The sequence below is a fragment of the Pseudopipra pipra genome, chromosome 10, assembly GCF_036250125.1.
Source record: "Pseudopipra pipra isolate bDixPip1 chromosome 10, bDixPip1.hap1, whole genome shotgun sequence".
In the NCBI taxonomy this organism is placed as follows: Eukaryota; Metazoa; Chordata; class Aves; order Passeriformes; family Pipridae; genus Pseudopipra; species Pseudopipra pipra.
Window position 1 is genome coordinate 1570058 of NC_087558.1, and position 14776 is coordinate 1584833.

At 45.7% G+C, this 14776-nt stretch overlaps 1 protein-coding gene across 3 annotated transcripts in view; it reads left to right on the plus strand.

Moving 5' to 3' along the window:
• RSRC1 (arginine and serine rich coiled-coil 1) overlaps positions 1 to 8020 on the plus strand; it is a 108171-nt gene extending 100151 nt beyond the window's left edge. For all 3 annotated transcript variants that reach the window (XM_064665730.1, XM_064665732.1, XM_064665731.1), the window contains 3 exons: positions 4713 to 4819; positions 5655 to 5801; positions 6616 to 8020. In XM_064665730.1, coding sequence (XP_064521800.1) covers positions 4713 to 4819; positions 5655 to 5801; positions 6616 to 6708 — 347 coding nt within the window. In that variant the 3' untranslated portion in view covers positions 6709 to 8020. The remainder of the gene's footprint in view (positions 1 to 4712; positions 4820 to 5654; positions 5802 to 6615) is intronic.
• The last annotated feature ends 6756 nt before the right edge of the window (positions 8021 to 14776 follow it).

Genomic DNA, 14776 nt, shown 5'->3' on the forward strand with positions numbered 1-14776 from the left:
CGTGGCATCCCCTGGAAGGGCTCCGTGGGTGTCACCACACACTCTAACAGGCAGCAGGGGGAAAAAAAATAAGCACTGGGCACGTGTCAGCAGCACTTTTTGAAGTGTAAACACAACATGATCCATGGAAAAGCTGGAGAGCCTCCAAGTTCCAGCCCTGCTGTCCTGCAGGGCCTCGGTGCAGGGCTCATCCCAGCAGCTGATTCCCGCTGCAATACACCCAGTTTTTGCCCCGTGTCCGCCGTACAATCCCCATTTTCCCGTTGTTTCTGTGCTGTGGGATCCCTGGGTGCAGCGGGGTGTGCCCCAGAATCCCTGGAATCCTTTCCCTGCCCGTGTCAGACGGCTCCGGGTGTGGGTTTCACGGAGACAAATCGTTCCGTGTCGGGTCTGCCCTGGTGAGCTTGTACCTACAACCCAGAGGTTATTTGGGATGGGCAGATGGAAAAGATAGAGGCAGGCAGTAATTGCCTTTAAGATCAGAGCACAAAGCATTACCTTGGATTTTACAAGGCCAGCGAGCAACAAAAGAGCCGTAATTTATGAGCTCAGCGTAAAAGAAGAGCATAATTGCATTAAAAATTAATGCTAATGAACACTAAAATGGGGAAGGTGGTTATGATGAAAGTTTGGATTCATCTTCCCCGGGTTGAATGATGGCTGGGGCCTTGATTAATGGCTTAATTTCTATCAATTAGCGGGGGAAAAATCTCCTACGAGACAAGGGTAAATTGAGCATCGAGTTACAGATCCTGCCTTTGTGTCCCAGAAAAACGCGGAGCCGGGAGCTCCGGGATCGGCCCCGCTGGCAAATGTGGGGTGGCCACATCCCAACCCTGCACGTCTCCCTCCCTGGGCTGAGGGGTGGGAAATATCCAGGGATTCGGAGCCGTTTCCCACCGCTCCGTTGGCTGAGTGTGGCTCCTTCCTGGAATGTTTGCAGAAATATCCCAAAAAACCCTCAAAATGTGGATGTGGGAGCAAGCCCCGGTGGGAAAGCACGGTGGGGAAGGTCATGCAAGGCTGCAGCAGAAATTTAATGTTCTGAAATTAAAAGGTCTTCATTAAAATGAAATATAAATTCAGAGCTCAGTTGCTGAACTTTCCCATCCTGTTTTCTGCTGGATTTTATACCCAGTACTTCCATTTTTTCAAGGAAAAACCATTAATGTCCACACTTGTTTTAAAATCCTTGAAAATGAGGTTATTTTCACTATAATGTAATAAAAGAGCAAACTTATAGTATTCTGCTACTCTCCGTAGTACCTCTCTTTTAAGTACTAAGTACTCACAAAATGCTATTTTAATGATAATTAAAATTAACAGGATTTAAAAAAAAACCAAACAACACTTTGACAGGATTTTAAAACAAGCCTGGGCAAACTTTTCCCTGCTAATTTGTATTTTTCCAACTTATCTGTAAATCCTGTAGGGAATGAGTTCTGGAGTCCTCACAACCTGCTCCTTCAATGCCTTGTAATCGTATTTTTAAAGCACTTCCGATGGATTTGGGAGAACACAAATAACAGGCAAAAAGCTCCTTTTGGAGCGTGTTTGTGGCTTCTGTGAGTTTGGCTGGGAAAAGCGATTTCCCTGGAAATCCCAACAGCTGGGAAATCGTGTGGGATCGGGATCGGGAAGCGGGCGTCAGCCCCCAGGCTTTGAGGGAGGGCAGAGGTGGGTTGGGAGCTAATCCCGAATCCGGGATGCACCGGGCTGGGGTCCGGGCAGGGATGCTGAGCTTGGAGCATCCTCAGGCTCCTCAGCCGCGGATCCAGAGGCTCGGCAGAGGCCCCGTTGAGTGTGGAGGTGCCTCCCTCTAACGGCAGCTGGGAAGCGGGATGGGCTGGATGAGATCCCGGGAGGCGCCCGGGGAACACCGGCCTGGAGGGACCTTGGAGGGACAGGAGGAGAAGGGATCTGGGGACACGGGGGAATGTTTGTTAAAAGCTTGAGGGAGCAGGACATTCCCGGGCTGTTTTGCTCTGGAGTTTGTTCCCACTGGTGCTGGAATTGTCACTTCTGGAGTGGCCTCTGAGGCTCCAGTCGGGAAAGGGGACTCCCAAATTCCTGGGGCTCTGGATCGGGACAATGCCCGTGAGCCAGCACTGGTTGTCTGCTGCTCAGAGAAAAGATTGGAGGGGGAAAAAATCCCTAAAAACCATCACTCCAAGTTTGATAAAGTCCAGGGATGACACAACCACAGGGAATCCCACCATCCTATGGGATTTTCCCTCCTCCCCCCGTGCTTCCCTTGTGTTTAATCCAAATATCCCAGCGCAGTGCCTGCAGAATCCAACACCTCCCACAGCCAGGCAGTGGTTTTTTCGGGGAGATTCCTGATGGGTTTGCCTCTTCTACTGCAAATTGTCCAGGGAAAACTCCAGTTTTCCTTCGGATGTGTCGGTTTGTGCAGCTTCAGTAAAACTGGGATCAGTTAAAAATCAGGGGGTGTGTGGGAACAGTTCTGTTGGCAAACAGACAGTTCTGTAAGGCAGTCGTGTAAAAATACACTTCCAATATTCCCAAATAAAATGGGATCAAAGGGAAAATATTTTCTTCTTCAGTTGTTTGTTTAGTCTGGGATCTGTTGGTGTTTCCTTCAAGCTCATAAACAGAAGAGCAGGAAAAAAAAGCAGCAATTTTTTTTTTTTTCTGTCTTTCAAAGCGTTTTACCCAGAATGGGTTATATTTTAATTTGCTCAGTTAAGTTAACCCCTTAAATCTAATTAGTGAAATAGGAAGAAACAGATTCTGAGGGATATTTGAGGTTTATTATGTTGTTGCTTTGATTCTGGAGTTAAACCTGCTTGAAAGAAAACTCTTTATGTTGTTCATGGTCAGGATTTGGGGTGAGCAGTGAATCCATAATAATTTACACCTAAAGACTTCCCCAAGAAATATTTAAAGAATATTTTTATTTAATGGATAATTCACAAGATGTTATTGGTCATTTAATGCTTTTAGAACTCCTAGTGGGCTAAATTTTGTCTTTAAAAATTAGGAAAAAACGGGAATATTTTAGGCAGAGCTTGCAGGGAAGTTACTTTTTCTTTTGTGTGATTTATAGAATCATAGAATTCTCTGATTCTTTTTCTTTTATCTGATTCTCTGCTGTCTTTAATTATTGTGTGTGTGATGTTTTTGGGTGGCAGCTAAAGAATTCGTACACATTTCTTGTTTTAAAGTGGCATTTCATGTTCTTGCTAATACAGACTAATTCAATACGAAATTAGCAGCTAGAAAAGATGGGTTTATTTATATATATGGGAAGATACAAATAGATATAAACATAGAAGCATAAAATACTGAATTATCTCTGAAGGATGAAGTTCCCAGTTAAACCTGCGACTGGGAGAACTGGGAAAGGTCCCCTCAGCCACGGAGCTTTGGGAAGGAGCTGGTGACAGGGATGGAAATTGTCCCCCTTTTGATAAAAAATAGCCCCAACAAGCCCTAATCCAAGATTTAATTCCTTTTTTTTCCCCTCTAACAGGGTGAAAAGACTCCGTGCAGTGAGTTAGTATTGATTTTTTTTTGTCTGAGGCCTCTTAGCTTTCTGACTCCATTATTTTTGATTTTCCTATGAAATACATCTCCTTCCTACTGACATCTGACAAACAACATCTGGAAGTCGTTTTATCTCCCCATAATGTGTTTGTCAAACAAGTCCTGCACTAATGGGCTCTGCTTCCTCACTCCATTTACCCCCTTAATGTCCCTGATGTCATTGGGAGCATTCAGGGATTTTTGCCCCCTAATTTGTCATTCCCATCAGTTTGTGTAGGATCCATGTGAGATCCTGGAACCGGCTGGGATTTTGGGAAATCAGAGCTGAGCAGCTGATTTTAAATCTCCTTTCCCTGCCTTTCTGATCCATGGCTTTAATCAGGGTCCCTTTATTTCCCCTCAGGCCAGGTGGACCCGAAAACTCCATGGAATATGACTCCCTCTCCCCAGCAGGGGATTGGTATATTTGGTTTATGCCAAAAAATCCCTAGGAATGTGTTTTAAAGGAGAAGACTTCAGCAGCCAGGCAACTTTTAAACACAAGCTTAATTCCTTCTAAATTAAAAATAAAACAGGATTAAACTGTACTTCTGGGCTTTGCTGCAGGGCAGCTCTTGGCATCTTGGAATCATGGAATGGTTTGGGTTGGAAGGGACCTTAAAGCCCATCCAGTGCCTCCCTTGCCATGGGCAGGGACACCTTCCATTAGCCCAGGGTGCTCCAACCTGGCCTTGGACACTCCCAGGGATCCAGGGGCAGCCACAACTTCTCTGGGCAACCTGTGCCAGGGCCTCCCCACCCTCCCAGCCAGGAATTCCTTCCCAATATCCCATGTAAACCTCCTCTCTGTCAGTGGGAAGCCATTCCCTGTGTTCTGTCCCTCCATCCCTTGTCCCAAGTCCCTCTCCAGCTCTCCTGGAGCCCAAGGCTCTCAGGTCTCCCTTCTCTTCTCCAGTTATCCCACAAGGGCTTCTCTGGCAAATTCCTGTCAGCACCTGGAATGCTGTCCCAGGTTGAGCAGGAATGGCCAACCCCGTCCCCTGCTGTTATCTTCACCCAGGGAGTTTTTTAGGGTATTTTAGGCTGCATCACACGTTGGGATTTTCCTGGTGCTTTCTGAACTATACTCAGGGAACCTCTTGGCCAGGGTTTGATGCCAGGGTTGCACTTAAAGCCCCCTGATGTCCCCCCTGCCCTTGCAGACCAGGCCACCCTCGTGGACCAAGTGAAGCGAGTGAAGGAAATCGAAGCGATCGAGAGCGACGCCTTCGTCCCCCAGACCTTCCGGTCGAGCAAAGAAGTCAAAAAGGTACCTTTTCAATATTCCCACGTTCCTTTCCTGCTGCACAACCCTCTGAGAGCCAGCAGGAAGCTGTGCCATGAAGGCAGTTCCCATTGCTGAAAGGGCATCGATGGTGACAACCTTAAACTCCAGCGGCCCCTCTCCGGTGTCGGGGGTGGGTTCAGAGAACACATTTAAATGTGGAAGAATTCTGTGAAGCAGAAGGGTTTGAAGACTTGTTTGAGGTAAAGCAGAAGAATTAAAATCCCAAAGTAATCAGACATTTACACTGTAATTAAAGGGAGAAATATCTTGAATTCTGCTTAACTGGAGTCAGACTTTAAGACCACATTTACTCCCTGAAAAGAACCAGCTGGGTTTTCAGCTTTCCCAGATTTGACAATTTTACCAGGATTTTGACCCCCCAGTCTTCTAGAGAACTCGGATGCTGTTGTCTTTGGAAGTGTGCAAGGCAAGGCTTTGTTCAGCTTTCCCACCTGGCAGGGAGGTGTTTGGAGTTACCACTGTTGGTTTCCCCAGGAACGTTCATTTTCTTGCCCTTCCAGAAACCTCCGAGAAGTTGATGCAGCTTCTTCAGAAAGTGACCCAAGAACCCATCATTCCTGTTCTTCAGGCTCTCTCCTTGCCTTGGGCAATACCTTTTTTGGCACTCCATGTGCTTATCCTGGACCTTTGTCCATGGCCAGTGTGTTCCACCAAGCACACGGAGAAGTATTTCCCTGAGGATCCTTTTGTGGGCACATGTACAAAGGGAAGACAACTGAATGCCCAGTTCAGATCCTGCCACGTTTGGGAATTTGAGGATAAAATGCTTTAATTTTATGTATTTGTTTCTTTTTAGGTGACAGAACCTCCTGAGCTCCAACATGAACCTGTGACTGTCGGAGCGGGCGCCGCTGAGGCTGCAGCTCCTGAGAAAGAGCCTCCCCCTGCCAGCATTCCCACTGCCATCAAATACCAGGATGACAATTCCTTAGCACATCCAAATGTAAGTGTGCTCATATTTATCCCAAATTTCTCTGTAGCTGAAGGAGAGCAGGGTCACACGACCCAACAGCCATTGGGTGATCCGTGCTCCGAAGACACTGGGACAAAGAGGATCCCACTCCTTCCATCAGCCAGCAGAGTCATTCCAAAATAAGTTCACCAGTGATGTAGCTGTAGACTTACAAATGAACTTTATAACAAAATGTAACTCATGTAACACAGAGGAATTCAAGATCCTGTTCAATAAGAATTCAGGGCATATTGTTGGTGGAAGACTGAGAACTTGCCCAGTTTGTCAACTTGTAAAGCTTTAAATGCAGTGCAGACTTCAGGTAATTTTAAATCATGTGGCTGAACTTAAGCAAGTTCCTTTGTGAGCACTTTAACAGGAAATAAAAGGATTTGCATTGAGGTTTTTTAAGAGTTAGCAAGTTAAAAATGACTAAATGAATGTGAGTGTTGTATAATGAACCCAGTGAACAGGGAGCAGGACACGAGCAGCGATGAACTTGCTGGTTCAGGAGACTGAAACTTTGCTTTCCAATTATGATGATCTTTAATGTCCCTTCTGAAATTGGAAATTGGAGCCTTTGCTTTCCAATTATTGTGGTCTTTAATGTCTCTTCCAAGCCAAGCCATCCTGTGATTCCACGACAAGTCTCTCCATCTGTTCGATCTCCCCTTTGTGTTTAACCCCCGTGCTCAGCTGAGCTTTTCCCTTGGGCACTGAAATAGTCCCCAGATATTCCAACAGGTTCTGACAAACAGAGAGTTCCTGAGTTGTGCCAACTTTCCCTCCTCTCCCCTGTTCCCAGCTGTTCATTGAGAAGGCAGAAGCTGAGGAGAAGTGGTTCCAGAGGCTGGTGGCCCTGCGGCAGGAACGGCTCATGGGCAGCCCCGTGGCCTGAGCAGCTCCCGGGAACATCAGGAGCCAGTTCTCCACCAATGCCAAGAAATCCCAGCATTCAATTGTTCTCTTCTCCTCTCCTGAGGGATTTTCACACTCAGGCTGAGCTGTGCAGGCAGTAAGTGTTTCCTCTGAACAAACAGGGCTGTTCTGTCCGGGCTCTCTCCTGAACTCCTCGGGGGTGTTGCTGTGGGGGGTGTGACAGCACAGCAGGGCCATTCCCTATTTTATATGGAATTCCTCAAGGGTGCAAAACAACTGACAGCCCCAGGAGATGGAATTTTATACCTCCCAGGCAAACAATTCTATCTAACCAGGGAGCAGTGGGGAGATAAATGGCAAGATGGGACTCAGGGCTCAGATTTCCCGGGACATCGGAGGCCAAGCGGAGCCATCCCAGACCAATCCATCTCCTGCAGCTGGAGGAGGAGCCAGGGCAGGATGGAGGATCCAGGCAGGAGGATCCAGGACAGGTGGGGGTCATTGTTATCCCTTCTTCCTTCCTCCTCTTGGATCCTGGATCAGGCTCCTGGCTGAGGGAATCTTCTCCATGGATGTTCATCCCCCTGCTCGTGGTTCCTCACTCTGGGTGGGAAGGAACATCCCACATTTCCTTGACCATCTGCTGTAACTCTAAATGGGAAATGACACAAATGTCATAATTTAGATAGTGACCAGGTTTTATCAGTCTCAAACACACCTGTTTCTGTACAGAGGGACTGGTCCCAGGCCAGGAACTTTCCTTTGTCCAGGTGGGACTTTCAAATAATGAAAGATCTGAATTTAACCTGAATAAACTTCCAAAAAATCTGCCCATCATCCAGCTAAAAACAGGACATCAACCAAATCAAATAAAAATGTGGAAGTATTTCTTCAATCAAAGCTGTGAGAGAACTGTCCCATCAGGAGGAGTAAACTGAGGTGTGTCCCCCCCAGTGATAGACCTCAGCATTCCCAAGGGAGTGAGGCTCTTTTTTGGGATTATTTTTCCTGATTCTCAGCCCTGTGGTGATGAAAAATGGAGGATGGTTCTGGAAATGTACTTTGGTTGTCTTGGTTTTTGTTTTAGATTCCTGATGTAAAAGGAAAATGTGTTAAATTTGCATTCTAACACAGTTTTACTTTCTTTTTGAAGTGTTGGATTTGCTTTATCCTGCATTAAAATGTTCCAAGACATTTGCAGGAAAATCTGGGAGGAAAATTGTTCCCCTTGTTTCATTTCAGCATTTTCAAATGGTAAATATTTGTCTTGTTCTGTTTCCTAATCACCTTTTATGTCTCTTTCTTAGCAAATAAAAACTGTTTGATCTCCATGGAAGGTACAGCTGTGAATTCCTGGTTTTCACACATTATGCTGGATAATTTTGGTAGTTTTACTGGATGCAAAATGATTCCTTTTACTTGCAGCCCTGTGGAATATTAGAAAATACTACAAACCAGTCAGTAAATAAGACTTTAATTGTACTAATATTTTATATATTTCCTATAATATTTTATATATTTTATTTAATATTTTTATATATTTATATAAAATATATATTTTATATTATTTTAATATTAATTTAATAGTAGTAAAAATACTATTTATTGCTTATCAATCAACATCTAAATCTGCTCAGCAAGTCCATGCTGGAGGAGAACTGGGAGCAAGAGCTGGAAAGAAAATGGGAATAGCATTTAAATAATCCCAACTGAATAGAAACAGGTACTTGTCTTAATCTTCTAAATCTTAATCTTGGACAATAATCCTACTTTTTAGTTTCTATGCTTTTAATTTCTTCTGCTCTTCTCATGTGTAGGGCTCTTCCCTACAGAAAGTTTATCTTTTTTGGTTGTGTTTCCCACTTTGCTCCGTGCTCCTGGTGAAAGGGAATAGATTCCTGATTGGAAAAGGGAATGAAACAGCTGTTCATTAGTTTTCCAAGGGAAACAGAGGATCTGAGCTGTGTTTTGCAGCCTGCAGGGAGCAGTGACATGGTCTTGTCATTGGGGGCTGTGGTGTCCCTGATACACAAAATTCCTGCTGATGCCAAACTACCTTAACTGGGGCTCAGGAACGGAGTGCAGGGATGGAAGATAATGCTGTAACTGGAGCCCTGACTCCTGGCAGTCAGCAAAGAGCTCTCCCCTCAGGAATTCCATCAGGAAACTCATTTCCCTGGGTCTGGGAGCAGCCACCCGGGATTAACATCACTCTGGGCTGGAGTTGGGAACACCCAGGGAAAATGGGCACAGGCCCTTCCTGGTTCCTTGACTCATCCAGCACCTCCACAGCCATTTGTTAGTGGGATAATTGCTTGCAAAGGAGCTGTGCTTAGTTTTAAAATGATTATTATTGTTATTATTATTGGTGGTGCAGCAGCTCAGATAATGGTATCTAAGGAAACGCTCCCAGCCAGGAGATCAGGTGTTGCTCCTTCTGCTTCAGTCACTCCAGTGGGAGCAGGACTGGATGATCCCAGAATCCACCAGTAACCCAAAACCAGCCCTCTCATGGTTACACTTTTGTCAGCTGACAAGAAGGGAGTTATTTTTAGGGGAGATCCTTGAACTCCAGAGACCTGTCTGAGGAGAGATGGGCTTGAACCTGTGACTTCACCCACGCCTGACCCGGGGCTGCGGCGACTCTTCAGCTCAAAACAGTGATACAAAATGCTAAAAATACTGTTAACCTGGGTTTAAAATGGTCCCCATTTGGAATTTGGACTTAGGGCAGCTTTGCCTGCTTTGTTTTTCCTGGCTGTTCTCTCCTCCTTTGGAAAGAAGAGCAGCAGTGGCTGGGCTGGATTAGGTGACCCTGGGAGTGAGTCACCCTGAGTCACTCTGGAATTGTCACTCCGGGCTGAGGGGACACCAAGTGCCTCCTCTTTCTGGAAGAAGCAGGAGCTGCAGCTCAGCCCTGGAGGGGAGGAGGGTGCTCAGTGCCACCAGCACAGCTGGGCTCCACTTCCAGCCCTGCTCCCACCATCCTCAGCCCCAACACCACAAAGAGCTGCTGGGATAAATCCAGAGGAGGCCACAGAGATGCTCCCAGAGCTGGAGCCCCTCTGCTCTGGAGCCAGGCTGGGAGAGCTGGGGGGGTTCCCCTGGAGAAGAGAAGGCTCCAGGGAGAGCTGAGAGCCCCTTCCAGGGCCTAAAGGGGCTCCAGGAGAGCTGGAGAGGGACTGGGGACAAGGGATGGAGGGACAGGACACAGGGAATGGCTTCCCACTGCCAGAGGGCAGGGCTAGATGGGATACTGGGAAGGAATTGCTGGCTGTGAGGGTGGGGAGGCCCTGGCACAGGTTGCCCAGAGAAGCTGTGGCTGCCCCATCCCTGGAAGTGTCCAAGGCCAGGTAGGATGGAGCTTGGAGCAACCTGGGCTGGTGGGAGATGTCCCTGCCCGTGGCAGGGGATGGAATGGGATGGGCTTTAAGGTCCCTCCTACCCAAACCATTCTAGGATTGTATGAACTGAGCCTTGTAAAGAGAAACCTTTTCTAGCACTGAAGCAGAAAGTGGAGCTTCCCAACAGCTGCTCCGAGTGCTTCCATGCCCTGCCCTTGGCTGTTCCATTTCACACCGACTCCAAAGGGTGGGAATTGTCTCCCAGCACTGATCCCTGGGCAGGAGCTGAGCAGGGGGAGCTGCAGTGGGTGTTGCTGTTCTGCTCTGGGGGGAGCTGGGCCCGTTGGAAGGAGCTCATTACAGGAGCCGGCGCCGGGGATACGTCAGGGCTGTGTTTGCACAGAGACCCCTCTAATTGCTCAGCCCCTCTCATGGTGTGTCTGCTCCTGTTACAGCTCTTTGGTGCAGATAAAAAGACTCCTGGAAGAAATCACCTCTCCAGCTCTGCCAGTCTGGAGGGCATCTCCAATGAGATTAATGATGTCTGCCTTAATAGAAGAAAACTTTGCATAAATGAGATTATGGTTTCTGCTGAAACCTGCCAACTCTTATTCATTTGCAGTAAATATTATCTTTAATTAAAAGTTTTAAGGTATCTTGTTGCTGAACTAATGAGATCTACAGTGATTTCCCTTAGGAATTAATTTACCTTCTTAATTCTTATTCATTTTGGTGATATGACTGTTTAAATCTGATTCAGACTTCAGAGCTCTGTTGAACACATTCATCTGGAACAAAAGGTCATTTTGCCATGTTGGAGTTTTGTTGGTATTTATAATTCTCTTGTTCTCTCTTCATTCCAGAGATCCCTGTTTGGGTTCCTGCCCCAAACATTTCCTCCTAACCCTTCTATTCCTCTTAACTCTTCATGCTGGGAGGCCTTTTTCCAGAGCCATTTCCCTTTGGATTGTGTTTTGTGTTCCCTCCAGAGCAAAACTCAATTATAGGGATGCTGAAAAAAACCCACCCTGATTGTGATCAAATTATTTATATAAAATATACTGAAACCTCTGGAAAATATTTGGTGCAACTGCTGAGAAATGCAGGGATATTTCTGCCTTTCTGTCTGGGCAATCATCAAGTCTAATTCCTCTACAAGGATTATTTTTAGGCAGCAGGGATGTTTAACACCTGGAGGTGAAAATTGCATTCCTGGATATGTGTTTCAGTGGGCAAAGTGCCAGGCAGGAACTGGGCTGGGAGAGTGGGAGCCAGAACCCTTTCTAGGGCTGGACACGTGTTGCTGGCTAGATTTTAAAATATGTAATTACTAGGACTAAATTATAAAGTTCCCTTGTTCTAAAAATAAATACAGATGGAAGTGAAAAAAGTAAATTTGTAAGGAATTAACTGGTTTGCACACACAAAGAAGAAACCAGGAGAAAAGAAAGAATTAATATTGTTAATATTCCTTAGCTCATTATGAGGAGATTTTTCCAGTGTGAATCCTGAGCCATCCTCTCAATGTCCAGGTCTGACATGGGTGGTTTAAAAGGTGGGTAATTAATTACCCTAATGAGGGGAATGGAGCAATCAGAGCAAACCTGGTGCTGGTGACCAGCAGTGGTTTTGTTCTGCCTCTGATGAAATAATAAAACACCTCCCCAGGAGCATCTTGTCAGCCTTAACTGGGCAAGTGGAACCATATTTTAGGTAAGATGCAAACCATGGAGGAACAATTCTTGCTTTTTATGGGGAAAAAAAGGCACTTTATTTCACTGTTCTTCCCAATTTTTCCATTCCCCACCCAACAGTTGGTGAAACATTCCCGTGTCCGCCCTGCGACACTGCCTGGGGAGAATCAGGGATTATCCCTAAAAACTGCCCCTGTGTCTGTGCAGCTGATAAAAGAAGTCTGTTCCAGAGCCCAGGAGGGACTCCTGGCTGGAGGGAACTCCTGCCCCTGAACTTGCAGCTCCAAAAAAGGGTAAGAAACACGTTTTGTGGCCCGAGCCGAGCGCGCGCCGGCCCCGGGTATTTATAGAGTTGTCACCAACTCCTCCAGGCTGGTGATAACCTGCCATTTATAACTCACTGCCCAGCAACTTCCTCCAGCCCACCCCAGGGAGAGCATTATCAGTGATGGAGGCACTAATAAATAATGCTGTTGGCAGGGCAACAGCCACCCCTCAGAGTGCTGGAGATCCTCGTGTTGGGATCATGGTGGTCGGAGTCTTCCAGGTCCTCCACGGAGAAAAATGAGATTTATTTTTTTTTGCATGTGTTTCTTTGAGGCAGCTGTGAAGGAACTGGGGACAAAGTACAATATAAACCACCAAACTGTTGACCAAATGCCAAGCTAAATGTAGGAATTGCCAGCTTGGATTACCTGCCATGTCTCTGTGGTGTGCAGTGTCTCTGAGTTATCCAGGCTGGATGTTCTGTAAGGAATGTCCCCAACAGCCCATTGTTGTCATCCCAACTCACATCCAAGACATCCAGGATAAACTTTTAGTTTAAATCTTTTTAGTTGGGATGTTACTTTTCAAATCATCTGTCCTTTAGAGACCTTCTGAGTTTCTGGTTTTAATTCCATCTTGGAGCAGTGAATTCCTGAGCTTCATTTTCCACCACGAGAACCAGCATTTCTTTTAATCAGCCCTAATTCTGTGACATTTCCCTCTACCTTGTCTTCGTGTTTTTGTTTAGCAAAGTACAAACTGAGGCATATAAATATTCTTAAAAAACAACAGAACCCACACCCAGTGAAGATTTGGCCCTGGGGGGAGAGTTGATCATTGATTCCAGGATTTGATCCAGATTTAATATTTGTTTAAATGGGCTCTGCTGCCATTGTGTGCATAACTAGGGATTGATAAACCTTTGGCAGCACATGTGGAGCAGAGGGAATTCTGATCCAGAACTGCAGCTCCCTCATTTTGCCCAATGGCCAAGGGACCAGAAAATACACACTGAAGATGCTGAGCTTGGAAAGCATTCCTTAAATCCTGGAAAGTTCTCTCTGGCACTGGAAGGGAGAGAAAAAGGTCCTGCTCCAGCCTCAGCTGCACGAGTTTTTAATGAATGGGATAAAGTCACTTGGCACTTGTTTTGGTGCTTCCTCCAGGGGACAGCAATTCCTGTGGGAAGTGGCTGATTCCTCTCCAAAGCTGGAGAGGCACCAGGAGAAGGGACCCTGGGTGATATTTTGGAGGTATTTCTCTTGCAAGCAGAAGAGGAACTGCTGGCAGCAGGAGAAAAGGCAGTGCTGGGGCAAAATCTGCCTCAGGTTAATGGGGAACATCACCAAAACTGAGCCCAGAATTTGGTCATGGCCTCAAGCCTGAAAAAACAGACAAAGAAAAATGGATAAAAAAACACACCTTGATTTCCCCAGTGCCTCCAAGAGCCCATTTCCACAGGAACTCACACCCAAGTTTACTTGGTTTTTACCAAGAAGCCACTTTTATTCACTGTTTAAAACCTGTGCCCACAGTTCAGATAATGGAATTAATCTGAAAGGTCTTCCCTGCCTCAGGCTCTTGGCCTCCGAAGCTAAAAATGACTCTTGCTGCTTCAGCAGATATTATCAATTACAGGTTTCAATTAGTCCTGTGCAAAACAAGTGTGTTCAGTGCACAAGTTCTCACAACATCCAGCTCAGATTAGGGCTGGTTTGACAGGTAGGGCAAGAATTAATTGTCAAGAAGAGTTTTCATTGTTCACCTTAAAAAAAAAAAAAAACAACCCCCAAACAAACCTTTTATTACACAATTGCTTTTTAATTACATTTTTTGCAGCCTGGGACTTCCATCAATGCAGGAAACATTTCTCTGTTTGCCCACCTATTGAGAACTAGCACGGGGTATTAAAAATAGGTCTTTTTCCAGCTATTTTGGACAAAAAGGAGAGCAGTGGGGGGCTGTGAGCAGCTCTGTGCTGAGTGTCCATGTGCTGCCCAGCAATGTCAGCAGCAAGGTTGAAGGAAACCTGAGAGGAGTCAGACAATCAGTGCTCAATCCCTGCACTTCTGGAGGGATCAGCAGTTCCTATTTACATTTTCAATGGATTGGCATCAATGAGGCCCCCTCGTCCTGCCAGTTGTTCCTTCCCAGGTGGGCTTGGAGCTGCAGTGCAATTCCCAGAGGTTTAAGTGTGTTTTTAGTGGGAGAGGCCTTTGGACAGTGCTGTTCCAGAGCTGATTTAATTCCATCCGTGACATCAGCCCAGTGCAGAGGCTTCTGCAAAGGCAGCTTGTTATAAATTGGTGGTAAATGTCAGATAAAAGCATCATTCTGCTGCAAACAACTGGAGGTAGGTGTGTAATAACATTTACATTAATATTTCATTTAAGCATCTCTTCAGTTCACAGTCACCCAGACTAGTAACTTGTACTAGTCCTGAAATAAGATGGCAAGAATTTGCAACAAAAAAAATAGTAAAATTCACTGCAAAGGTAGAGAATCATGGAATGGTTTGGGTTGGAAGGGACCTTAAAGACCATCCAGTTCCACCCCCTGCCAATTGTTCAATCTGTGGATTGAATAACTGCAGTGAAGAGGTTAATATTATATATTCTATATATTTTATATGTATATGTATTTGTAATATTGTGTGTGGCTTGAAACAAAGCTGAATTCTGTCTGTGGACAATAAAAACATCATAACTGGCACGAGATTTGGTTATAAAAAATCCAAAAAGCAGCAGAATTCCTTTCCCTGAGCTGTTTGATTCCCTGATCT